Source organism: Dromiciops gliroides, chromosome 2, assembly GCF_019393635.1.
Source record: "Dromiciops gliroides isolate mDroGli1 chromosome 2, mDroGli1.pri, whole genome shotgun sequence".
In the NCBI taxonomy this organism is placed as follows: Eukaryota; Metazoa; Chordata; class Mammalia; order Microbiotheria; family Microbiotheriidae; genus Dromiciops; species Dromiciops gliroides.
In genome coordinates, this window is record NC_057862.1 from 390066895 (window position 1) to 390094249 (window position 27355).

Here is a 27355-nt window from a genome sequence, read left to right on the forward strand (position 1 = left end):
GTACCCGAGTTCAAATCCGGCCTCAGACACTTGACACTTACTAGCTGTGTGACCCTGGGCAAGTCACTTAACCCCCATTGCCCCGCAAACAAAACAAAACAAAAAAACAACCTAGAAAAGCAACAAATTTTAAACCTCCCAACTAGTTATCACATCTGAAACTTTGAAAATAAGAGTGGCAAATCTGAAGGAAAAAACAAAAACCCTATTGAACTAGTAAATAAAATCAAAATCTGGAATTATTTTTTGCAAGGGGGAACAATAAAATGGAGAAACAATTTGTCTGATTTTTAAAAGAGAGACAAACTAAATTGCCAGTATCAAAAAACTAAAGTGGAGAATTTTGAGTAAGTGAAAAAATACAAGAAATTATAAGAACTATAAACCTATCCATTTAAATAAATGAATATTTAAAAATATTAAATGTCCACCTTAACAGAGGAAGAAATGGTGAATTTTAAATAACCCAATCTCAGAAAAAGAATTTGAAGAAGCCATACATTAACTCCCAAAGGAAAAAATTCCTTGCCCAAATGGATTTACAAGTGAATTCAATTAAATATTCAATGAACAATTTCAACATTTTACCACTGTTGGTAAAAATAGGAAATGAAGGGTTCCTACCACAAAAATATGCAAATATGGTCTTGATATCTAAACTATGGAGATTTAAAAAAAATACCAGAGAAAGAAAACCATAGATTAACATTCAAAATGAAAATTGGCATGAAAATTTAAAATAATTTATTGGCAGAGAGGCCACCGTCAGGAGGAAATGGGGTAGGGGGTTTGGGAAGGGGATAGGGGTAGGGATTTGGGGTCCTTAGGAATTCCTCTTTAAAGAATTACACCCTCTTGCACACAAAAGCAGTTAGAATATGATGGTAGTTTATTTCAGGGCTAAGGAAGGGAAAGGAAACCATGAAAGAAGTCCTTGGACTTCTCATGGGGAGAAGGCATGGCACAGAGCATGGCTCTGAGATACCAATCTCCTTGAGCAGGAGACTGGCAGGTACTTTTATAAAGGACTGATGGGGGTGACCATCTGACCGTGGAAAGTTCCTTTAGTGAGGGAGGACCATCCCCCACTGGTGGTGGCTGGAGGAATTGGGTGATCCGTGGCTGAAGACCTTAAGCCATCTCCTCAAGACACAAAGGAAGCAGGGTTGAGGGAAACTAGAATGAAGGGTGGAGGTCCTGAAGCTAGCTCAGTTCGATCTGGTTCCACTTATCTCTTTAGGTGTGTCTGTCCTTTGGTTTAGTTTCTCAAGGAGGAGGTTCTTTGATCTGCCCCAGAGAACTTCTGGGGTGCCCTGGGACCATAACACCACAATATATCAAAAAGATTGTATACTATGACTAGGTTCAGTTTACAGTGGAAAAGCAGGGTTAGTTCAAAATTAGGAGAATTATAAAAGTAATGGGCCACAACAAAAATAATCAAAATCACATTATATCAGTAGATTCTAAAAAGACTTTTTATAAAATGCAACATCCATTTCTGTTAAAAACAGGAAAAGGTATAGGAATAAATAAATCTTTTCTTAATATGGTTATTTAAAAGAAAAATCTAGCATTATATGTAATAAATAAATGTTAACCGTCTTTCTAAAAAGGGGACTGGTATAAAGCAAGGCTTTCTATTATCATATATGATACAGTGTGAAGAGCACTTTCTCTAAAGTCAAATGATCTGGGTACAAATCCTGCCTCTGATGCTTATTCCTTGTGTGACCTTGAGCCAATCACTTAACATTTCTTTTTCTGAAAAATGAGTCCTGTGGGTCCTTTCCAGCTGTAGAACTTTGATCCTGTGATACTATGTGCTACTACTATTTAATACAGTTCTGTAAGTGGCATAGTGCCTGCATAGCAGCCTCTTTAAAATGTTTATTGATTGATAAGACAAGAATAGAAAGAAACTGAAGGTTGGGCTTTTTTTTTTTTTTGCCTAGACAAAGAAGAAACAAAACAATCACTTTTTTGCAGGTGATGTTTATTTACTTACAGAACCATAAAGAATTGGCTGAAAAATCTCACTAAAATAATAACTCCATTAAAAAAGCAGCACATTGGGGGCAGCTAGGTGGCACAGTGGATAAAGCATTGGCCCTGGATTCAGGAGTACCCGAGTTCAAATCCGGCCTCAGACACTTGACACTTACTAGCTGTGTGACCCTGGGCAAGTCACTTAACCCCCATTGCCCCGCAAACAAAACAAAACAAAAAAACAACCTAGAAAAGCAACAAATTTTAAACCTCCCAACTAGTTATCACATCTGAAACTTTGAAAATAAGAGTGGCAAATCTGAAGGAAAAAACAAAAACCCTATTGAACTAGTAAATAAAATCAAAATCTGGAATTATTTTTTGCAAGGGGGAACAATAAAATGGAGAAACAATTTGTCTGATTTTTAAAAGAGAGACAAACTAAATTGCCAGTATCAAAAAACTAAAGTGGAGAATTTTGAGTAAGTGAAAAAATACAAGAAATTATAAGAACTATAAACCTATCCATTTAAATAAATGAATATTTAAAAATATTAAATGTCCACCTTAACAGAGGAAGAAATGGTGAATTTTAAATAACCCAATCTCAGAAAAAGAATTTGAAGAAGCCATACATTAACTCCCAAAGGAAAAAATTCCTTGCCCAAATGGATTTACAAGTGAATTCAATTAAATATTCAATGAACAATTTCAACATTTTACCACTGTTGGTAAAAATAGGAAATGAAGGGTTCCTACCACAAAAATATGCAAATATGGTCTTGATATCTAAACTATGGAGATTTAAAAAAAATACCAGAGAAAGAAAACCATAGATTAACATTCAAAATGAAAATTGGCATGAAAATTTAAAATAATTTATTGGCAGAGAGGCCACCGTCAGGAGGAAATGGGGTAGGGGGTTTGGGAAGGGGATAGGGGTAGGGATTTGGGGTCCTTAGGAATTCCTCTTTAAAGAATTACACCCTCTTGCACACAAAAGCAGTTAGAATATGATGGTAGTTTATTTCAGGGCTAAGGAAGGGAAAGGAAACCATGAAAGAAGTCCTTGGACTTCTCATGGGGAGAAGGCATGGCACAGAGCATGGCTCTGAGATACCAATCTCCTTGAGCAGGAGACTGGCAGGTACTTTTATAAAGGACTGATGGGGGTGACCATCTGACCGTGGAAAGTTCCTTTAGTGAGGGAGGACCATCCCCCACTGGTGGTGGCTGGAGGAATTGGGTGATCCGTGGCTGAAGACCTTAAGCCATCTCCTCAAGACACAAAGGAAGCAGGGTTGAGGGAAACTAGAATGAAGGGTGGAGGTCCTGAAGCTAGCTCAGTTCGATCTGGTTCCACTTATCTCTTTAGGTGTGTCTGTCCTTTGGTTTAGTTTCTCAAGGAGGAGGTTCTTTGATCTGCCCCAGAGAACTTCTGGGGTGCCCTGGGACCATAACACCACAATATATCAAAAAGATTGTATACTATGACTAGGTTCAGTTTACAGTGGAAAAGCAGGGTTAGTTCAAAATTAGGAGAATTATAAAAGTAATGGGCCACAACAAAAATAATCAAAATCACATTATATCAGTAGATTCTAAAAAGACTTTTTATAAAATGCAACATCCATTTCTGTTAAAAACAGGAAAAGGTATAGGAATAAATAAATCTTTTCTTAATATGGTTATTTAAAAGAAAAATCTAGCATTATATGTAATAAATAAATGTTAACCGTCTTTCTAAAAAGGGGACTGGTATAAAGCAAGGCTTTCTATTATCATATATGATACAGTGTGAAGAGCACTTTCTCTAAAGTCAAATGATCTGGGTACAAATCCTGCCTCTGATGCTTATTCCTTGTGTGACCTTGAGCCAATCACTTAACATTTCTTTTTCTGAAAAATGAGTCCTGTGGGTCCTTTCCAGCTGTAGAACTTTGATCCTGTGATACTATGTGCTACTACTATTTAATACAGTTCTGTAAGTGGCATAGTGCCTGCATAGCAGCCTCTTTAAAATGTTTATTGATTGATAAGACAAGAATAGAAAGAAACTGAAGGTTGGGCTTTTTTTTTTTTTTTGCCTAGACAAAGAAGAAACAAAACAATCACTTTTTTGCAGGTGATGTTTATTTACTTACAGAACCATAAAGAATTGGCTGAAAAATCTCACTAAAATAATAACTCCATTAAAAAAGCAGCACATTGGGGGCAGCTAGGTGGCACAGTGGATAAAGCATTGGCCCTGGATTCAGGAGTACCTGAGTTCAAAATCTGGCCTCAGACACTTGACACTTACTAGCTGTGTGACCCTGGGCAAGTCACTTAACCCCCATTGCCCGCAAAAAAAAAAAGCAACACATAAAATAAGGCCACATGAATCATTAGCCTTTCTGAATATTACCAACAAAATCCAGCAGCAAGAAGGAGAAAGAAATTACATTCAAAGTAACTATAGGATGCGTAAAACATTTTGGAGTGACTCTGACAAAGAATATAGGATATATATGGATACAAATACAAAGAATATAGGATATATATGGATACAAATCAAAAAACAATCTACAGAAATGGAGACCAATAATTGGAGAGGCATTAATTGCTCTTGGCTGGCAGTGGCATTATAATAAAAATGAAGATACTTTGAAAATTAACTTGCTCATTCAGGGCCATACCAGTCAAACTGCCAAAGGACTCTGTTATAACAGAGAAAACAATAGCAGAATTCATCTTGAAGAGCAAAGCCTCAAGAATCTCAAGAGAAATAATGAAAAACAGTGGGAAGGAAAGGGTTTTAGCATTATTAGATCTCAAACTATTATACTATAAAGCAAGAATCATCAAAACTATTTTTTAACAGTTAAAAAGTGGAAAAGTAGATCAGTGGAACAAACTAAATATGCAGCATATAGAAGCAAACACTCATACTATCGTTCTGAATGATATACCCAAAGACCCCAACTATCCAAATGGATCAGGATTCCTTATTGACTTACATATAAAAGTTCAAATTATAACAAATTTAGAAAAGCAAGGAATAAAATACCTTTTTGCAATTAGGGTTAGTGAAGGATTTAATGACCAAACAAGTAGAAGAGAGGAATTACAGAAGATAAAATGGACAGTTTTGATTACTGAAATTGAAAATTTAAGAACATTTGAACAAATTCAGTACAGTTAGAAGGGAAACAGTTAACTTGATAAAAAAAATCTTGTAACAGTTTCTTTGATTTCAATTTGATATCTAAAATATGTAAGGAACTAATTCAAATAATTAAGAATAAGTAGTATAGGGGGCAGCTAGGTGGCGCAGTGGATAAAGCACCGGCCCTGGATTCAGGAGTACCTGAGTTCAAATCCGGCCTCAGACACTTGACACTTACTAGCTGTGTGACCCTGGGCAAGTCACTTAACCCTCATTGCCCCGCACCAAAAAAAAAAAAGAAAGAAAGAAAGAAAAAAGAAATTGTGAGGTTTAAAAAAACTTGGGAATCTGTATGAATTGAAACAAAATGAAAGTGAATATAACTAGGGGAACAATTTATGCAGTAGAAACAGTATTGTTAAGAAGGATGATATTGAAATGCTTAGGAACTCAGTGAAGTGACCAACCACGAGGGGTAACCATTATAAAGCAAGGTTACCACTTACTGATAGAGAGGTGATAGATTCAAAATGCAGCAGACACCATACATTTTTGGATGTAGATTAGCTGTGGATTGGTTGTGAGTGACTTTGCTTATTTGTTCCAGATATTTGTTTTTCTTTTTCTTCATTTGGAGAACAATTGAGGATAATGATAGTTTTGCCATAAAAGAAAGAAAAACAGTTATGTAAGCATTTAATAAAAAATGCACAAAGTGTGGGCAGTTAGGTGGCACAGTGGTTAAAGCATCAGCCCTGAATTCAGGAGGACCTGAGTTCAAATCTGGCCTCAGACACTTGACACTTACTAGCTGTGTGACCCCAGGCAAGTCACTTAACCCTCATTGCCCCACCCCCCCAAAATGCACAAAGAGTAACAGAAGGAAGTTCAAAAGGAAACAGTACAGCTCTGAAAGGAACATATTGATTTAATTATATATATATATTTTGAAAAGTAAGTTGAGTGTAATAAGTTCACAGATTCATATACAGTTATCTTTTTTGTTCTTCTCTGAACATAGAAATGCTCATTGTTCTCCCTTTGGTGTTTAAGTACAGAATTTAAAAAAAAGAAATTTTTGAAAAATTGCATCATAATCAAAAAAACTAAATGATATTCAAAACTGAGTTATGCTGGACCAACATTGGCAATTTTTGACCAAAAGAGTCATATTACTACTGTAATATTTTAGTATGCGATAATATTTTGATATTGAGATTAGAGCTCTCAAAGACAGGTTCCTTTCTTCTGAAAGAGGGAAAGTACAGAGAAAAGGGAGGAAAGAAGCATACTATATATTAGGCACTGTGCTAGATACTTTGATCCTCATAACAGTTCTATGAGGTAGTGTTATCAACCCCATTTTACAGCTGAGAAAATTGAGGCAGTCAGAAGTTGTGACTTTCTCAAGGTCACACAGCCAGTGCTTGAGGCTGGATGTGCAGCATACCTGATTCCAGGGCCAGCACTCTATTCACTGTGCTATCTAGCTGCCTTCATTAATGATTGGATGAATGAATTGAATGATATAAAAATGAATGATTGAAAAAATATTAAGTCTTTAATGTGTGCCAGTGTGTTAATCACTGAGGATACAAATACAAAAGAAAGGAAGTCTTTGTCCAAATACAGCTCAATAGCCATAGCTTAGAAAATAACTTGGTTGGAACTGAGGATTCTGAAATTATTTTCAGTTCTTCATTATACTTGTTATATTGCATGATTTCAGTAATGTACTCTATTCCCTATATCTCTATATCCCTTGACATTATTCCCCAATTCTCTTCTCCTTCACTTCTCTTTCACTTGAAGAGCTGGCTCTTCTCCCCAAAGCCAGTTTTTCCCTTCCATATATTTGATGTTGTTCATTCAGCTATGTCTGATTCTTCATGACCCCATGGACCAGATTCTTCTGTCTTCTACTATTTCTTGAAGTCCGTCCAAGTTCATGTTTGTTGTTTCCATGACACTATGCATCTCATCCTTTGCCATCCCCTTTTCCTTTTGTCTTCAATATTTCCCAACACCAACATCAGGGTCTTCCCTAATGAGTCCTGTTTTCTCATTATTTGGCCAAAGTATTTAAGCTTCAGCTTCAGTATTTGACTTTCCAATGAGGAGTCTGAATTAATTTTTTAAAGTATTGACTGATTTCATCTCTTTCCTGCCCAAGGAACTCTTAAAAATCTTCTCTAGCACCATAATATGCAAGCATCAATTCTGTGGTGCTCAGCTTTCCTTGTATTCCAACTCTCATGGCCATACAATGCTACTAGAAAAACCATAGCTTTGACCATATGGACCTTTGTTGGCAAAAACTCTCTCTGCTTTTTAGGATGGTGTCGAGATTTACAATAGCTTTCTGTCTAAGAAACATCTTTTAATTTCAGTGCTGCAATAGTCATCTGCAGTGATCTTTGAGCTTAAGAATATAAAAATCTGACACTGCTTCCATTTCTTCTCCCTTTATTTGCCACGAAGTGATGGGACTGGTTGTCAAGATCTTAGGTTTTTTTTGATGCTGGCTCCAAGCCAGCTCTTACACTCTCCTCTTTCACTCTCATCAAAAGGCTTCTTAATTCCTCTTCACTTTCTGCCATCAGACTGGTATCTGCATATTTGAAATGGATATTTCTTTTGGCACCCTTAATTCTGCTTTTGATTCAGTCAGCCTGGAATTTTGTATGATTTTTTTTTTTTTTTTGCGGGGCAGTGAGGGTCAAGTGACTTGCCCAGGTTCACACAACTAGTAAGTGTCAAGTGTCTAAAGTCAGATTTGAACTCAGGTCCTCCTGAATCCTGGGCCGATGCTTTATCCACTGTGCCACTTAACTGCCCCCTGAATTTTGTATGATTTACTCTGCATATAAGTTAAATAAATAAGGTGACAATATGTAGCCTTGTTATGCTCCTTTTCCAATCTTAAAGCAATCAGTTGTTCCATGTTCAGTTCTAACTGTTGCTTTTTGGTTCACATATACAGGTTCCTGAGGAGACAAGTAAGATGATCAGGTACTCTCATCTCTTTGAGGACTTGTCGCATTTTTTGTGATCCACATAGTTAAGGGCATTAATGTAGTCAGTGAAACAAAAATAGATGTTTTCTAGAACTCCCTTGCTTTCTCCATAATCCAGAAGATGTTGGCAATTTAGTCTCTTGGAAAACCAGCCTGCCCACATAAATTATCAACATTTCTATATATCATCAACAGAACCCTGCAAGAAAAGATAATAAGAACTATCCCATTTAAAATAACTGTAGACAATAAAAAATACCTAGGAGTATTCTTGCCAAGACAAACCCAGGAGCTACATGAACATAATTATAAGATACTTTTTATGCAGATAAAGTCAGATTTAAATAATTGGAGAGATTAATTATTCATGGGTGGGCAGAGCCAATATAATAAAAATGACAATGCTACCTAATTATGCTTATTCAATACCATTCCCAATTAAATTACCAAAATTTTATTTTATTGAGCTAGAAAAATAATAATAAAATTCATTTGAAAGAACAAGAGGTCAAGAATATCAAAGGAATTCATGAAAAAAATGTAAAGGAAGGAGTTTTAGTAGTACCAAATCTTAAACTATATTATAAGGCAATAATTATTAAAACTATCTGGTGCTGGCTAAGAAATAGAAAGGTAGATCAGTGGAACAGAGTTGACATACAACACACAGTCGTAAATGATTATAGTAACCTTGTGTTTGAAAAATGTAAAGATTTAAGCTTTTGGGATAAGAGTTCACTATTTGGTAAAAATTGTTGGAAAAACTGGAAAGCAGTCTGGCAGAAATTGGATATAGACCCATATCTCACACCATTTACCAAGGTAAGGTCAAAATGGATACATGATGTAGATATCAAGGGAGATATAATAAATAAATTAGAAGATTATAGAACATATTACCTATCAGACTTATGGACAGGAGAAGAATTTATGAATAAACAAGAGACAGCATTGTGAGATATAAAATAGATAATTTTGATTACATTAAATTATAAAGGTTTTGTACAAATAAAACCAATGTGGCCAAAATTAGAAGGAAAGCAGAAAATTTGGGAGGAAATTTTATATAGTTTCTTGGATAAAGGTCTCATCTCAAATATATAGAGGACTTTGTCATATTTATAAGAACACGAGTCATTCCCCAATTCATGAATGGTCACAGGATTTGAATAGGGAGTCTTTCCAATAAAGAAATTAAGGTCAGGTGAAAAAATGCTCTGTCACTTTTTTTTTCCTAAGTCATTCTTTTTTTTTTTTTTTTTTTGAGATATTTTATTTTTTCCGTTACATGTAAAGATAGTTCTCAACTTTTGTTTATACATGCTTTACAATTTCAGATTTTTCTCCCTCCCTCCCTCCCCTCCCTCCCCCCTCCCCTAGACAGCAGGTAATCTGATATAGGTTATATCTATATATATCTATACATATACATATAGATATATATATACACACACATATATATACACATAATAACATTAATCCTATTTCTGCATTAATCCTGTTACAAGAGAAAGAATCAGAGCAGTGATGCAAAACCTCAAAATAGAAAAAAAAAACAACAGCACCCAAAACAAAAGAAATAATATGGTTCAATCAGCATCTATACTCCACAGTTCTTTCTTTCTTTTTTTTTCTTGGATTTGGAGATCCTCTTCTATCATGAGTTCCCTGGAACTCTTCTGTACCATTGCATTGGTGAGAAGAATATAGTCCATCACAGTAGGTCAACACTCAATGTTGATGATACTGTGTACAATGTTCTTCTGGTTCTGCTCATCTCACTCATCATCAGCTCACGTAAGACCCTCCAGGTTTCTCTGAACTCTTCCTGCTCATCATTTCTTACAGCACAATAGTATTCCATTGTATTCATATACCACAACTTGTCCAGCCATTCCCCAATTGATGGGCACCCCCTCAACTTCCAATTCCTTGCTACCACGTAAAGAGCAGCTATAAATATTTTTGTACATGTGGGTCCCTTTCCCCCTTCCATGATTTCTTTGGGCAAAAGACCTAAAAGTGGGATTGCTGGGTCAAAGGGTATGCACAGCTTTATCGCCCTTTGGGCATAATTCCAAATTGCTCTCCAGAATGGTTGGATCAGCTCACAGCTCCACCAACAATGCATTAGTGTTCCAATTTTCCCACAGCCTCTCCAACATTTATTATCTTCCTTTTTTGTCATTTTAGCCAATCTGATAGGTGTCAGGTGGTACCTCAGAGTTGTTTTAATTTGCATCTCTCTAATCATTAGAGATTTAGAGCATTTTTTCATATGGGAATAGATAGCTTTGGTTTCTTCATCAGAAAACTGCCTGTTCATATCCTTTGACCATTTCTCAATTGGGGAATGACTTGGATTCTTATAAATTTGATTTAATTCCTCCTAAGTCATTCTTAATTAGAGAAATGTGAATTAAAACAACTCTGAGATATCGTTTCATACTTATCAGATTGGCTAAAATGATAGAAGAGGAAACCGACATATTGGAGAGGATGTGGAAAAATTGGGACACTAATATATTCACAGTTGGTGGAATTGTGAACTGATCCAACCATTTTGGAGAGCAATCTGGAGTTATGCCCAAAGAGTTATAAAACTGTGTATAACCTTTGACCCAGAAATACTACTATTAGGTCTATTTCCCAAGGTGATCAGGGAAAAAGGAAGATAACCTATATGCTCTAAAATATTTATAGCAGATCTCTGTGGTAGCAAAAAAAATTGGAAATTAAGGGGATACTGGTCAGTTGGGTAATGGCTAAACAATTTGTGCTATATGATTATGATGGAATACTACTAGGCTGTAAGAAATGATGATTTGGTTAATTTTAGATAAATATGGAAAGACTTGAATGAAATAATGAACCAAGAGAAGATTGTACATGGTAACAGCAGTATTATTCAAAGAATAACTATTAATGACTAAGTTATTCTCAGTGTTATAAATACTAAAATCAACTATAAAATCAACTATGAAGGAAGATTCTATCCACATTCAGAGAAAGAACTAATAAATAGAAGGTTTGGGGGTTTTTTGTGGGGCAATGAGGGTTAAGTGACTTGCCCAAGGTCACACAGCTAATAAGTGTCAAGTGTCTGAGGCTGGATTTGAACTCAGGTCTAGGGCCAGTGCTTTATCCACTGCACCACCTAGCTGCCCCCCATATGTACTCCTTTTCCCCCCATATAAATATTTTATTATTTTCCACTTACATCTAGAGATAGTTTTCAACATTTGTTTTTGTAAGATTTCTAGTTTCAAATTTTTCTCCCTTTCCTTCATCCCCCCCTCCCCAAGACAGCAAGCAGTCTGATATAGGTTATGTATGTATAATCACCTTAAACATATTTCTGCATTAGTCATACTATGAGAGGAGAATCAGAGAAAAAAAGGAAAAACCTCAAAAAAGAAAAATAACAACAACAAAACCCGATAGAAATAGTATGGTTCAATCTGCATCCAGATTCCACAGTTCCTTTTTTTTTTTTTTTTTTCTGGATTTGAAGAACATTTTCTGTCATGAGTCCCCTGGAACCATCCTGGACCATTGCACTGCTGAAAAGAATCAAGTCCATCACAGTTGATCAACACATAATGGTGTTGATGCTGTGTATATTGTTCTTCTGGTTCTGCTCATCTCATTCATCATCAGTTCATACAAGTCCTTCCAGGTTTCTCTGAAATCTGCCTGCTCATCGTTTCTTACAGCACAATAGTATTCCATTACATTCGTATACCACAACTTGTTCAGCCATTCCCCAATTGATGGGCAACCCCTCAATTTCCAATTCCTTGCCACCATGAAAAGAGCAGCTTTAAATATTTTTGTATTTGTGGGTCCTTTTCCCTTTTCCATGATTTCCCTGGGAAAAAGATCTAATAGTGGTATTGCTGGGTCAAAGGGTATGCACAGCTTTATAGCCCTTTGGGCATAATTCCAGATTGCTCTCCAGAATGGTTGGATCTGTTCCTAGCTCCACCAACAATGCATTAATGTTTCAGTTTTTCCACAGCTTCTCCAACATTTATTCATACATACTCTTGATTTAATTTCCCCCAGCAGGTTGCCCTCATAATCATCTTTTCCCTCTCTAATCTTCAATCTTTCCCTATCCTTTCCTTCTGCTTACACATCATCCTCTGGTTTCCCCCATCTTTAAAAAAAAAAAGGCTCACTTGACATCAGCTAAACTACCCTGTCTTACATGTCTCCTCCCTTTTATAGCCAGATTTCTAGCAAAAGTTATCATTCTTGTTGCCATCACTTCTTCACCTCTCATTTATTTCTCAATTCCTACTATCTGGCTTACAACTGAATCACTCAACTCTTCTCTCTAAAGTTACCAATGATCTCTTAATTTTTAAATCTGATGGCCTTTTCTCCTTCCTCATCATTTTTGTTTTCTGGGTTTCCTTGACACTGGTCCATCTTTATCTTCCTACTTGTCTTGGCTGCTTCTTCTTAGGTTTCCTTTGCTGGATCAGCATTCATATTGTGTCCCCTTATCTATGGGTATACTCTAAAGCTCTATTCTAAGCCATCTTCTCATTTCTCTCTTCTCTCTTGACCTTATCAGCTTCCATGAATTTAATGAATTTATTTGTGCTGATGACTTTCAGATCTATATAAGCAGCCCTATTCTCTTCCCTGATCTTCAGTCTCACATCACCAACTTCCCTTTGGACATTTCAAAGGTAGTGAGTGCCCTGTAAGCATCTCAACTTCAAATATTTGTTAAACAACTAATTATTTCCTCCCCACGCCCAAATTCACTTTTCTTTCAAACCTTGCCAATTTCTATCAATGATACTACCAACTTTCTTGAAGGCCACATTTACAACTTTCATTGACTCCTCACTTGGTGTTTACCACACATCCATTCAGTTGCCAACTCTATCACTGCCTCCCCTGCCCCCACACATCTCCCTTCTCTCTGCTGACATAACCTCAACAATATTTTAGGCACTTATCACTTCTTGTGCACACTATTGCATTAAAAACACACACACACACACAGTTTTTCTTGCTTTAAATCTCTCCTGTCTCCCATTTACAAAGCTTTCAAAGTGATATTCCTAAGGCAAAGGTCTTGCCATGTGATTGCTTTTTAGTAAACAGTGTGTCCCTGTTAACTCTGGGATTAAACATTGACTCCTCTTTTTGGCATTTAGGGCCTTTCACAACCTGGTTCCAACCTACTTTTCCCATTACTTGCATTCATACACTCTATATGTTACCTGTGACCAAGTCTTGTTTGTTTCCTCCACAATACCTCTTAAGTTGTCTTTTTTTTTTTTTAATTTTTTTTTTTAATCGAGGCATTTGGGGTTATGTGACTTGCCCAGGGTCACACAGCTAGTAAGTGTTAAGTGTCTGAGGCCGGATTTGAACTCAGGTACTCCTGACTCCAGGGCCGGTGGTCTATCCACTGTGCCATCTAGCTGCCTCCTCCACAATACCTCTTAATTCTCTATCCTTGTCTTCTAGACTAGTTCAGGCTCTAATTGTTTCTTATTTGGAGACTATTGCAGTAGCCTCCTATTTGTTTTTTCTGGTTCTGTCCCTTCCCTTTTCCATTCTATCCTCCATATTTGTGGCTAGGGTAAAATTCAAAGGTTCTATCTGGCTTTTAAAGACTTTTTTTTTTTTTTTTAGTGGGGCAATGGGAGTTAAGTGACTTGCCCAGGGTCTCACAGCTAGTAAGTGTCAAGTGTCTGAGGCCAGATTTGAACTCAGGTACTCCTGAATCCAGGGCTGGTGCTTTATCCACTGTGCTATCTAGCCGCCCCTTAAAGACTTTTTAATGTGCCTCCCACCTACTTAGGTCTTACCCAAGGCCTTTCTTACCTTCCTCCCCCTTTCCCCAAACTACCCATTGTTAGCATTCTCCCTCTTGAGATTACTTTGTATTTAATTTTTAATTTTACTTATCTGTGTATACTTTGTGCTCCACCCTGAGTAAAATTTAGGCTACTTGAGGGTAGGAATTATTTTGGTTTTGTCTCTATATCTCCAAAGCCAACTACAGTGCCTCAAACAGTAGTTATTTATGAAAATATTGTAAAATTGAATCATGACTTTGTTGATCTTTCCCCTTGCCTTCTTTTGCCTTTTTGAATTAAAGATGCTTGTCCTCCAAAGTACTTGGTCTTCTTAACATTGCCTTTTTTTCCTACTCTGTCTTGCTCTCTGTATTTTTCTGTGTTGGTTTCTTTTTCTCATTGTTAGGCTGGAACATGATTTGTGGGGGATGGAAATACCATTAGAAATTGGTGTGGGATGCATAAGGCATAATTCTTTAGTTGTTTTTTTTTTTAAAGGAATTTCAGGGCATTTGGGGGAGGAAAACAGACAACCTTTGATTCTGCTCATTAAGCAGACTGGGGAAAATGTACAGTCACATTCAGGCAGCATTCATTGTGAACCTAGGAAATAAACAAATAACTTCCATTTCCATGTTGAAGATGTTTCACAGATGTTATCATAACTTTCAGCCAAGAACTACATCTTGCTTCTTAAGAAAGCTTCTGCAGCGTACTTTGACTAGAACTCTTGGAAAAACAGTTCTTGTATTTGTGCAAAACTGAGTAGAAAATGTTTTTGCTTTCTCCGACTAGTTAGTTTTTCCACAATTCATTACAATTGAGACAACTTCTAAAGTGGCATCTGTCTACTTTTAAATACTGACTGAAATTTTTCAGAATAAGCTTTTGACAATGACATTTTTATTTATCTATTTATTTTTTTTTTGCGGGGCAGTGAGGGTTAAGTGCTAGTGAGTGTCAAGTGTCTGAGGCCGGATTTGAACTCAGGTACTCCTGAATCCAGGGTCTTTGCTTTATCCACTGCACCACCTAGCTCCCCAGATAATGACATTATTAAGAATAATTTTCCCAGTGACACATTTTTTCCATGAAAATCTTATCATTTGTTGCAGTTTAGCATGTTTAAGAAAATTTATAGTAATTTATAAGGAATCATAGAACTGAAAGAGCTATTGACATCCATACATAGTACGTTGGTTGTCATTGTGGACCCTTCATATAGTTGAGGGGTCTGCTGCCATGTCATCACCAAATGGTCTTTGTTCAAAACTGGCACAATCAAAATGCCAGAGCTTTTTCTCACAGTGCATTTTAAGCGATTGGATCCCTTTTCATTTTACCAACTGATAGAAAATTACATTCCATTTTGCTAAGCCTCCCATGCCTTCCCAAGACTTTTAATTTGCCACTTTCTCCACCCTTATTGTTTGTTGCATATCCAATACCAACCTCCTTATTGCCCTTTCTCAATTCTATCCTTCAAAGACAGGATCGCTGTGTAAATTTCAGCTTTCTGTATCTTTCCTTTTCTGTATGTTTTGTCTCCTAAAACTCAACTCAGGTATGTTTTTCTGTCTTGTTTATGCTTATAAATGTCAAGGTGTATATTTACATTAATAGCTCATAATGTATTTGAAATGCAGTTTGTTGAAAAAAATTATATATATTGGCAGCATAATAATTCTTTTGAGTACTTATTGTTATAACAAAAGCAAATTTCATAGGCAGAGCAAGTAAATATAATATATGTATGTCTTTTAGGCAAGATGAATTTAGAGCAATTCTGGTTTGTCAATGTTATTACTCCTTTGCTTTCTTTTTCTTAAAATTCTTTACAATAACTTGTCTATTCTACAAGTGTACTGTTAACACTTTACACTGTTTATTTGTCAAGTTGTATCATGGGTTCCTGCTTACCTAAGCTAGTTTTGCATGTCCAACCTATGGAATGGTCCATTTACAGAACTGATGTCAAAAGATCACAAGTGAGTATTAGACTTTTCTGAGATTTGATACATTTACATTCTCAAAATAAAGGTCATATGTTTGTGATTCTCATAAGACTAAATCCTTCGACTTATCTTTGCTAATTTGATCTGCTCTATCTTCACATATCATTACATTTTGTCTTTGGAGCTTTGTTCATATGTTGATATTCAATAAGTATTTGTTGAATTGAATGCCTCCAAAGCAAACATGATCTTTTTTTATGAGCTAAGACTTTTATAAAATAGGAATTCCTGCTATTAATACAGTGCATGGGATAAGGGTTTGTAATTTATATATATTAAATATAGGCTTTCAGTTCTGCTGAAATCTCAGAAAATTTTGGGTAGATTCTGTGGTGGTAGGGTTTATTATGAAAATTGGGTTGAAATAACTGACATAAAGACAAAAAAGCATTGGTTTTTTTTTTTTTAAACCACACACAACACCAATGACTTCAGGTACCCAACCATTGCAAAATGTTGTTTGTTTGGTTCCAAGTTCTACTATAATATTCAATATTAAAAACTTACTATAAATCTTTATAATATGTACATCCAGAGTTAACCTATTATACTTTTTAATGCTGGTGAGTTCAAAGTATAGGGGAGATGTCTTATAATGCTTGAGATTTCTCAGACCATCATAGTGCAAGGAATATTGTGCTGTATCTGGAATCAGAGGCCTTTGATTTCAATTTTAAATCCATCATTACTACTTGTGTAACCCCGGGCTAGTCATTTAACCTCTCTGAGCCTTGTTTCCTTGCCTACTGAATGACAGGATTGACCTAGATGGCCTCTGAGATCTCTTCTAACTGTAAATCTTTGAGCTTATCCTCCTTTTCATTCTGAATTCATAGATTCTGCTTGAAAAAGCTAGCCATTAGTTAACTTTCTAGTGTTCAGGTTGTTCATTGATAATAGTAATTTAATGTATTTAATCAAGAATATTAGAGTACCAAAGTACCTTAGTGGTAATGACAGTACCTTTTAATAAAGGATAGAATTAACACCCTTTCCCCACCAGTGACTTAGAAAACATCAATTCACCTTCCTAAGTAGAACCATAACTAAGAAGAGCAATTCCAGTATTTAGAACAAACACGACAAAATATTCTCTGGGGGAAACATTATAAAAGGTGTTCTCAAATAAATTTAAAATAAATTCAGTATTGGGACAGAAAAAGGCCTTTGAGAAAGAGACCCTGCCATATCACAATGTGAGGGAAGAGAGAATTCTATTTTAGCTACTTATTCTTACTAATTAGATGATGTTCAGTTGTTTCTGTCTAGTAAAATACAAGTTTTTCTGAGCCTCTCTGAATTTCATTACCCTGGGGTAACTCCCCCTTCATCCCTCCTTTTTAAGGATTTGTTACTAATTGTGTGTGTGTGTGTGTGTGTGTGTGTGTGTGTGTGTGTGTGTGGCAGTTGGGGTTAAGTGACTTGCCCACATTCACACAGCTAGTAAGTGTCAAGTGTCTGAGGCTGGATTTGAACTCAGGTACTCCTGAATCCAAGGCTGGTGCTTTATCCACTGTGCCATCTAGCTGCCCCTTTTTTGTTACTAATTTTAAAAGGTGCTACAGGAGAGAGACCACCTCAGTAAAACTCATTATTCTTTCTTTTTCATAACATAATGGTAAAGTTAGCAAGTTAAAATTATTACTGATATCTTTTGCTTTGACTAATTTTATTGATGTCTTTTGTTTTGACATAACTTTCATTTCTGAATATTTTCCTCCTCCATTCCTGTGTGGTCACCTATGCCAGAGTGGTGACAGAATAAGAGGAGAAAAGGAGACATTTTATAAAAGGTAGAAACAACAGGGCTTCAGAACTGATTGTATATTGGAAGGGGGAGTGAAAGAGTGAGAAATTGAGGATAACACTGATGTTGTAAACCTGTGTAACTGGGAAGATGGTGATTCTTGCAGCAATTGTGAAGTTAGGAAGAGGGGAGGGTTTGTAGGGAAAGTAATGAATTCACTTTTGGACATGTTGAATTTAAAGTGTCTATTGGACTGGATAAGTAGATATGAGAATCATCAGCATGGAGATGTTAATGGAACACTTTCTTTGAGAAAAGAATTTATAATTCCTGGACAGAATGACCACCAAATAATGTTCACAATAAATGAAATAGAATCATATATTAACAAGATAAGACTTGTTATTGGTTCAGATGTTATCCCTGAATCAGCTGTCTCTGTATGGTCAGACTACCAACTTGATGAGCAAGGATCAGAATTAGGAAAAAGCAAAAAGGAAGACTAGTAATTGGAAAAAAAGATACTGCCTTCAATTGAAGCAACTCAGTTGTAATGTATTTATGTATGTTATTAGCAGTGAAAAGTTAGAAGTGTATAGTGCAACAAGACCAGAAGAACCCAGAAATAAACATTTGGCTTACTTGCAAACTGCAGAAAGAGGTAACACTAATATAGAATATAAATTCATTTGTAATAATCATAAGAAGGAATGTTGGACAATTATGAGCAGTATCAATTCATAATAATAATAGGTAACATTTTATATAGTACTTAGCACATATTTTGCAAGGAAGATAGTAGGTCTTCTTAACTCTAGGCCCAAAGCTCTGAGTTCAAATTCTACCTTACACACTTACTAGCTGTGTGACCTTGGGCAAATCACTTAACCCTGTTTGTCTCAGTTTCTTCATCTGTAGAATGAGCTGAAGAAAAAAATGGTAAACTATTCCAGTATCTTTTCCAAGAAAACCTCAAGTAGAATCACAGAGAGATGAAAACAGCTGAAATGACTGAACAACAAAAGGCAACTGAGAAAACAAAATGCCAATTTATATGCCTACTTTTTCACTAAAAAAATAGTCTTGGGGGCAGCTAGGTGGTGTAGTGGATAAAGCACTGGCCTTGGATTCAGGAGGACCTGAGTTCAAATGTAGACACTTGATACTTACTAGCTGTGTGACCCTGGGCAAGTCACTTAACCCTCATTGCCCTGCCCCCCCCATCCAAAAGGCTAAATAAATAAATAAATGTAACCTTTATTCAAGTTGTTCATGCATGAATTGAAAGCATCTTCAGTGAGGCTATTAGTAGGGAAGAAACAGGCTTCCACCAATATAATTTTTTATTTCACCATTTCTTTTTTTTCTTTTTTATTGTTTGTTTGTTTTGCAGGGCAGTGAGGGTTAAGTGACTTGCCCAGGGTCACACAGCTAGTGTCAAGTGTCTGAGGTTGGATTTGAACTCAGGTCTTCCTGAATCCAAGGCCAGTGCTTTTTCCACTGCGCCACCTACCTGTCCCAATTTCACCTTTTTTTAATCGACAGAAATCAAGAATATAAAATCCTATTCTGCTTCTTAGTTGTTTATGAAAAGGTATTTTCCTTTGCAAAGCAGTTCACCATTGTAAAGGCTCCCTTTCAACAAAATATCTTCCAATTTAGCCAGTTAGTCCATAAACACTTGTTAAGCTCTTACTGTGTACCTGGCCCTTTGCTAAGCACTTGAGATAATAAGAAAGGCAGAAATAGTTCCTACTCTAAAGGAGCTCACAGTCTACTGGGGAGAGAGGAAATAAATGTGTACAAAGAAGCGACATATAGAGTACACTGGAAATAATCAAAAGAGGGAAGGCACTATAAGAGCGATCAGGAAAAGCTTCTTGTAAAAGGTAGGGTTTTAGCTAGTATTTGAAGGAATTGAGGTGAAGAGGAAGAGGAAGAGTAGTCTAGACTTGGGAGACATCTGTGCAAATCCCTCATTGGGAGGTGGAGTATCTTATTCAAGTAGCAAGGAGGATTGCTCAGTGTCACTGGATCTTGGACTACATGAGTGGGGAGGGAAGTGTAAATTATAAGAAGATTGGAAATGTAGTGGGGAAAGAAGGAAGAAAGAATGGATTTATGAAGCAACTACTATGACTGAAGCATTGTACCAGGCACTTCACAACTATTATCTCAATTAATTTTCACAACAATCCTGGGAGGTAAGCCCTCTTATGATCCCCCTTTTTTATTTTAGAAAACTGGGCAGAGGTTAAGTGACTTGTCCAGGGTCACATTGTTACTAAGTAGTTCAGGTCTCTTTGGCTCTTTTTTTCCTTGGGGCAGTTAGGTGACACAGTGGAAGACTCATCTTCCTGAGTTCAAAGCTGGCCTCAGACACTAGCTGTGTGATTCTGGGCAAGTCACTTAACCCTACTTGCCTCAGTTTCTTCATCAATGATCTGGAGAAGGAAATGGCAAACCATTCCAGCATCTCTGTTAAGAAAACCCAAACTTCTGGCCTCTGGGGCCAGCATTCTATCTACGTACCATCTAGCTGCCTCTACAGCAGTTTATAAAGGGTTTTGGATGTCAAACAGAGGTTTTTGTATTTGATCCTAGCTGTAAATGGTAGCCCCAGTTTATTGAATGTGGAGGGAAAGGAGAGTGACATGGTCAGACCTGTATTCTAGAAAGATCACTTTGATGGACTAGAGTGTGGAAAGACTTGATATAGGTCCATGGCTCTCTTTCTTTTCTTTATCTTAAATCTATATACTAGAACTATATTTGTCTCATCAAAAATGTTTGGTGTAATCTTTTCTTTTTCAATTTTTGGGGAATAATTTGTTTAGTAAGGCTATCATTTACTCATTAAATATCTACTAATATTCATCGATAATTATACCTGGACCAGGATCATTTTGGGGGAGGGGTAATTACTTTATCAATTGTTCAATTTCATTTTTTGATAATAAATTAAGATCTCTAGTCTATATTAATTTGGATATTTTATATTTTTATTGGTTATTTTTATATTTTCAATTTTACTAGTATATAATTATGCACAGACGGTTATCATAATTCTCTGTAATCATGATAGTATAAAAAGTACTTTAAATTTTTTAACATTTTTTAACATTAATTTTTTTGGTTTCAATTCCAAATTCTCTCCTTTTTCCCAACCCCTTCCCTGCCCATTAAGAAGACAAGCAATATGATACTTATGTGAAGTCATGCAATATATATTTCCATATTAGCCACATTGGGGAGAAAAAAGCAAGAAGAATAAAGAAAGTGAAAAACAATATGCTTCAATATGCATTCAGTTGATCAGTTTTCTCTCCAGAGGTAGATAGCATTTTTCATCATGAGTCCTTTGGAATGGTTTTGGATCATTATATATCATTGACATTCTGATCAATTCAGATTAACTAAGTCTTTCACAGTTGATCATCATACAATATTGCTATTACTGTGTACAATGGTCTCCTGATTTTGCTTACTTCCTTTTGTATCAGTTCATATAAGTCTTCCTAGGTTTCTCTGAAACTGTCCCCCTTATGATACCACAACTTGTTCAGCCATTCCCCAATTGATGGGCATCCCCTCAATTTCCAATTCTTAGCCACCACACAAGAAAAAAGTTGTTATAAATATTTTTCTACATGATTCTTTTCCCTTTTTCTTTGATTTCTGGGAAACAGACACAGTAGTAGTAGTATTGAGTTAAGAGATATACACAGTTTTATACCTCTTTGTGCATAGTTCCAGATTGTTCTCCAGAATGGTTGGACCAGTTCATAATTCCACCAATAATGCATTAGTATACCTATTTTTCCACATCTCTTCCAGCATTTGTCATTTTCCTTTTTTTTTTTTCAAGTTAGCCAATCTGATAAGTGTGACAAAGTTATTTCAAATGCATTTCTCTAATCAATAGAGAATTTGGAGAGCGGTTTAGAATATTTTTTTAATATAACAGTTGATAACATTGATTTCTTCTTCTGAAAACTGCCTTTTTATATCCTTTGACCATTTATCAACTGGAGAATCACTTTTCATTTGGATTTGCTTTATTGTGTCTTGGTTTCTCATAAAGTCACTAGCTTCCATTTGTTCAATCCTGATTCTTAGGCAATTCTTATCTTCAGAGTGTTGGTATCTCCTTTTCCATTTGGCTTTTCAAGCTGTTGACTTTTTTGTTATGACTTTCCTGCATCACTCTAATTTCTCTTTCCATTTTTTCCTCTACCTCTCTTACTTTATCTTCCAAGTCATTTTTAAGCACCTCTGTGGCCCAGAGAATCACTTTTATTTGTATAAATGTGGTTCAGTTCCCTATATATTTGAGAAATGAGGCCTTTATCAGAGAAACTTGCCATAAATTCCTCCCAACTCTGTTTCCTGCTTTTCCTTCTAATTTTGGTTGCACTGGTTTTGTTTGTGCAAAAGAGTTTTAATTTCATCTGATCAAAATTATCCTTTTTACCTCCTGTGATCTTCTCTATCTCTTGTTTGGTCATAACCTTTTCCTTTATTGGGAAATTTGACAGGTAAATTTTTCTAAAGCATAAAATTTTTTTTTTAATAGCAAAGGTCCCTTAGACTATTTTTTTTTCTAAATAGTATTTTTTCCTATTACATGTAAAATTAATATTAAACATTTATTTTTTAATGAAATTTTGAGTTCCAGTTTTTTCCTTCCCTTCTCCCTAAGATGGTAAGCAATTTAATATGGGTTATATATGTGCAATCATATAAAGCGTATTTCCACATTAGTCACGTGAAAGAAGAAACAGAACAAAAGGCAAAAAATCACATACACACAAAAGTAAGCATAGTATGAATCTAGAGTTGTTTCTCTGGATGTGGATGGCATTTTCCATCATGAGTATTTTTAGAATTAAGCATGGGGGGCAGCTAGGTGGCGCAGTGGATAGAGCACCGGCCCTGGAGTCAGGAGTGCCTGAGTTCAAATCCGGCCTCAGACACTTAACACTTACTAGCTGTGTGACCCTGGACAAGTCACTTAACCCCAATTGCCTCACTAAAAAAGAAAAAAAAAAGAATTAAGCATAGAATTTTTTTCCTTTTTTTTTTTTTTAGTGAGGCAATTGGGGTTAAGTGACTTGCCCAGGGTCACACAGCTAGTAAGTGTTAAGTGTCTGAGGCCGGATTTGAAATCAGGCACTCCTGAATCCAGGGCCGGTGCTCTATCCACTGCGCCACCTAGCTGCCCCCCAATTTTTTTTTTTTTTTTGCGGGGCTATGGGGTTTAAGTGACTTGCCCAGGGTCACACAGCTAGTGAAGTGTCTGAGGCCAGATTTGAACTCAGGTACTCCTGAATCCAGGGCCGGTGCTTTATCTACTGTGCTACCTAGCTACCCCTAAGCACAGAATTTTTTATTTATTTATTTATTTATTTATTTATTTTTTGGTGGGGCAATGGGGATTAAGTGACTTGCCCAGAGTCACACAGCTAATAAGTGTCAAGTGTCTGAAGCCGGATTTGAACTCAGGTACTCCTGAATCCAGGGCTGGTGCTTTATCTACTGCGCCACCTAGCTGCCCCTAAGCATAGAATTTTTAAAAGATAACTTTGAAAGAATTTCTTTTTCTGAGTAAAGATTTATAACAAAGATCAATTTTAATTCCAACCTTATTTTAGAATATTCTTTAGCTCATGAGACTCAGATAACTTTATTGAAAACATATTGTTTTAATTCCAGCAATAGTCAAGTAAGGCTTATCCTGAATTTTGGCAGATATCTTCAAAAATAATCAATAATTTTAAACACCCCCCCCCACTCCGGCAAACAAACAAACAAACAAACAAAAAGGGGGTCATCTAGGTGACACAGTGGATAAAGCACTGGCCCTGGATTTAGGATTCAGGACCTGAGTTCAAATCCTGCTACAGACACTTGACACTTACTAGCTGTGTGACCCTGGGCAAGTCATGTAACCCTCATCGCCCCGCAAAAAACGAAGAAACAAACAAAAATAATCAATAATTTTGAGTGCCATAACTAGCAGAGTTCTTTATATTGTATACACTAGGTCTAAAAGTAAAAATGAATGCTTATATAATAGGAAGAAATATGTAGATTAGTTGCTCTCAGTATAGCAGTGAATTTGAGGGAATCCCAGGAATTTCTGCAATGTAGTTTCTCCCATTCTTTTGTCTTTGAAAACTTTGTAAATGTAGTAAGAATTTTTACCCGATTTTCAAGCCATCAAAACCAGCATTGGTGAGGCCTAGAGGAGGAAGAGAAGCTTTATGCTGGAGGAGAGAATTTGTTACTTAATGAAAAATGGAAAAGGGAAGAGGTGGGGAATTATTCAGAGTCCTGAGTAAATATGGTAACTATATTATTTACTATAATAAAGAAATAAGAATAATTACAATTGATATATAATTGTTTGATTGGGCTTTCCCCCTTCTCAAGTACTTCCTGTACTTCTTCATTTTATTTACATGGATTTCATTAGCAAGTCTTTTCTTGATAAATAGCATAAGGTTAGGACTTTTACTTTTATTCCTATAAGAATGGGAATTATTAAGTTTTTACTTATGTTTGGATTTCACAGGCTTAGGCTTAGGCCTAGCCAATCTCTATTAACTCTTTGATACAGAAATACCCGATCAAGAAACAATTTGGACTAAAAACTTAACTCTATTTAAAGAGCAAGGGGGGGGGCAGCAGCTAGGTGGTGCAGTGGATAAAGCACCCGCCCTGGATTCAAGAGGAGCTGAGTTCAAATCTAGCCTCAGACCCTTGACACTTACTAGCTGTGTGACCCTGGGCAAGTCACTTAACCCCCATTGCCCCGCAAAAAAAAAAAAAAAAAGAGTAAGCAAAAGAATTACTTTGGTCTTTGAGTGACATTATCCTTACCATTTGCTAGGAGTAACATTAGCAACAATTAGTAAGGAAATAACATGTCGTGCAAAGGGTTTTACTAAGTAACTCCTATTTAAAAACAGAATTTTGCTTTAATTCTAAGGGTACTATTACCAATTCCACATGTTTATTTTGAGGTTTCATTCTGGTTAGTAATTGGAGTCTTAAGCATTAGGGTGATTTTGAATTAATGGGAATTGAAAAAAAAAATTTACTAGCAAGATCATATGTCAGTGCCCAAATAATTTTTATGTGACACTCTTCACATTGGAATGTGTTAGGAACAAGGCAGCTATCAAATCAAATTTGGTAATGCTGATTTTAAATAGTTCACTAGATACTTACTGAAAAATCACAGAAAATATAAGTAATACTTTTTGTACAGCAGTAGTATTGTGGGAATCATTATTTTAAGTTCTGCCCAAACATAACAAAACTCTAAAACTGTCTCCTTGTTTTTTCACAGGATCAATTCGACAACTTAGAAAAACACACACAGTGGGGAATTGATATTCTAGAGAAATACATCAAATTTGTCAAGGAACGGACAGAGATTGAAATCAGCTATGCAAAACAACTTAGGTAAGTTGATATTGAGAAAGGGGATTGCTTTGATAATTGCAAAAAGACCTTAAAGAATAAAAAAGTATAAATACTGTATAGTCATGTTTGCATTTATACAGATTTTGAATTATTTGGTTTTTCTTAATATAAGAAGAATATATTGTTTTAATAATCATTTTTGAAGACAAAATGTAACTTTCTTAAGCTGTGAGAAAAATATAAAAGCTGGGTCATTATGTTGAGTGTCAAGTCCCTTGTATTTTCTTGTTGAACATTGGGGCAAATAATATTGAAATGTCTAGGTATTTTTCATCTTTGGAATTTATCAAATGTTTTAGTGATTTGTATAAAAGGATTTAAAAGATTAGTGGTTCTGAACTCATTAAGCTTTAATGGCTTATGGGTATACACATCTTTATTTCTTTTGTTATAGAGCTTCATTGGTATTTATGTTGTATAGGATCTATTTAAGTTCTTATAGACTATGATAAAGTCCTCTTTTTATTCAGTTCATTTGTGTGAATATTCTTATGTAAATGATTTATAATCTTTCTAATTTGCATTCTGCATTGTAGGGACCTTACAAGCCAGTCTAATGTATTATTAAATAGTAGTCACTTCAAAAACATTCCTGAAAAATAGTCATCCAGGCTTCTCTTGAAGACCTCCACTGAGGTCTTCCCAAGGCAGCACATTTCACCTTTGTACCGATCTGATTGTTAGGAAGTTTTTCTTCATTAAATTTGCTTTACTGCAGCTTTTCCTACTTATACACTCCTTTTTGAAGACATTTATCATGTTCATACTAAGTCTTCTTAGACTAAACTTTCCTTTTTCTTTCAACTGTACCTCTTACTACACTATGTCAAGGTCTCTCATCCTCCAGGGCCTTCTTTTTTTTTTTTTTTTTTTTTTTTTTGGTGAGGCAGTTGGGGTTAAGTGACTTGCCTAGGGTCACACAGCTAGTAACTGTTAAGTGTCTGAGGCCAGATTTGAACTCATGTCCTCCTGACTCCAGGGCCAGTGCTCTATCCACTGTGCCACCTAGCTGCCCCTCCAGGGCATTCTTGACTATTGATGAAGTGCTCATGAATTCATGTAATGTGGCTACAGATCCAGTAGTTAGAAGATAACATTATTTTCTGTGAAGTAATTATGTAATTTTTATTACATGTGCCCTACTTTAGATTTAGTTCAATTTACAATTCATCTCTTTTATTTTATTTTTTTTGTTGGGGCAATGAGGGTTCAGTGACTTGCCCAGGGTCACACAGCTAGTAACTGTCAAGTGTCTAAGGCCGGGTTTGAACTCAGGTCCTCCTGAATTCAGGGCCTGTGCTTTATCCACTGTGCCAGCTAGCTGCCCCTCTTTATAGTGATAATTAAATGTTGAACAGGGTAAAACTGATGAAGCCCGAATATATTAGAATTAATTAAAAAGAATAATATAGAAAATTATTTGGCATCATTTAAAAATGAATGTTTATAGGGTTTTGTTTTTCATTTGAGTAAAATGTTTAGAGAATTACATTTTTTTTTTGTAATGGGGTATTTGGGAAGGTCTAGATCTGTGTTCTTTACCCTGCCTATAATTTGCCATAGGTCTGCCTTTCACAACCATGTCTTTCATTTAATAATATTTATTAAAATATAAGTATTAGTACATTCTTTTTCTAACCGTTTCCTACTCAGTATTTACAAAGTATATCTAGCATAAAGGGAATAGGAATACTAATTATTTTTTTTGGAGAAATCTTTAGGAATAGTTTTTATTTTTAGCCATTTCTTTTTAGGGTATAAATTATTCATTGGTATTTATAAGAAATGTCCTGAGAACAGTTGTTCATGTTGTCAATTTAAGTTATTTGTTAGAATTGGAGAAGAGGCGCAATTTCAGAATATTGCTTATTAATACCCTAAGGTATTTGGTTTTGTTTGGGAACTGGAGAAGGGTGAATAGAAGGTATAGTTAGCGAAGATCACTGATTCTGCTGAGATTAACACCAGGAAGAACACAATGTTCTATTTGATATTGAGAAACAAGAGAGTGGTTTAAAAAAAGGAGGTAGATTTCAAATGAACTTTTTCATAGGCAATTGTGAAGTGTTGTTATTGCAGAAACCTACTGCTATATTTGTTCAACTTCAAAAATT

General features: G+C 35.8%; 1 protein-coding gene across 17 annotated transcripts in view; it reads left to right on the forward strand.

Moving 5' to 3' along the window:
• The window catches only part of FNBP1 (formin binding protein 1), a 182910-nt gene that overhangs the window by 59092 nt on the left and 96463 nt on the right, over window positions 1-27355 (forward strand). For all 17 annotated transcript variants that reach the window (XM_043982570.1, XM_043982568.1, XM_043982572.1 and 14 more), the window contains exon 2: window positions 25105-25220. In XM_043982570.1, the coding sequence (XP_043838505.1) occupies window positions 25105-25220 (116 nt within the window). The remainder of the gene's footprint in view (window positions 1-25104; window positions 25221-27355) is intronic.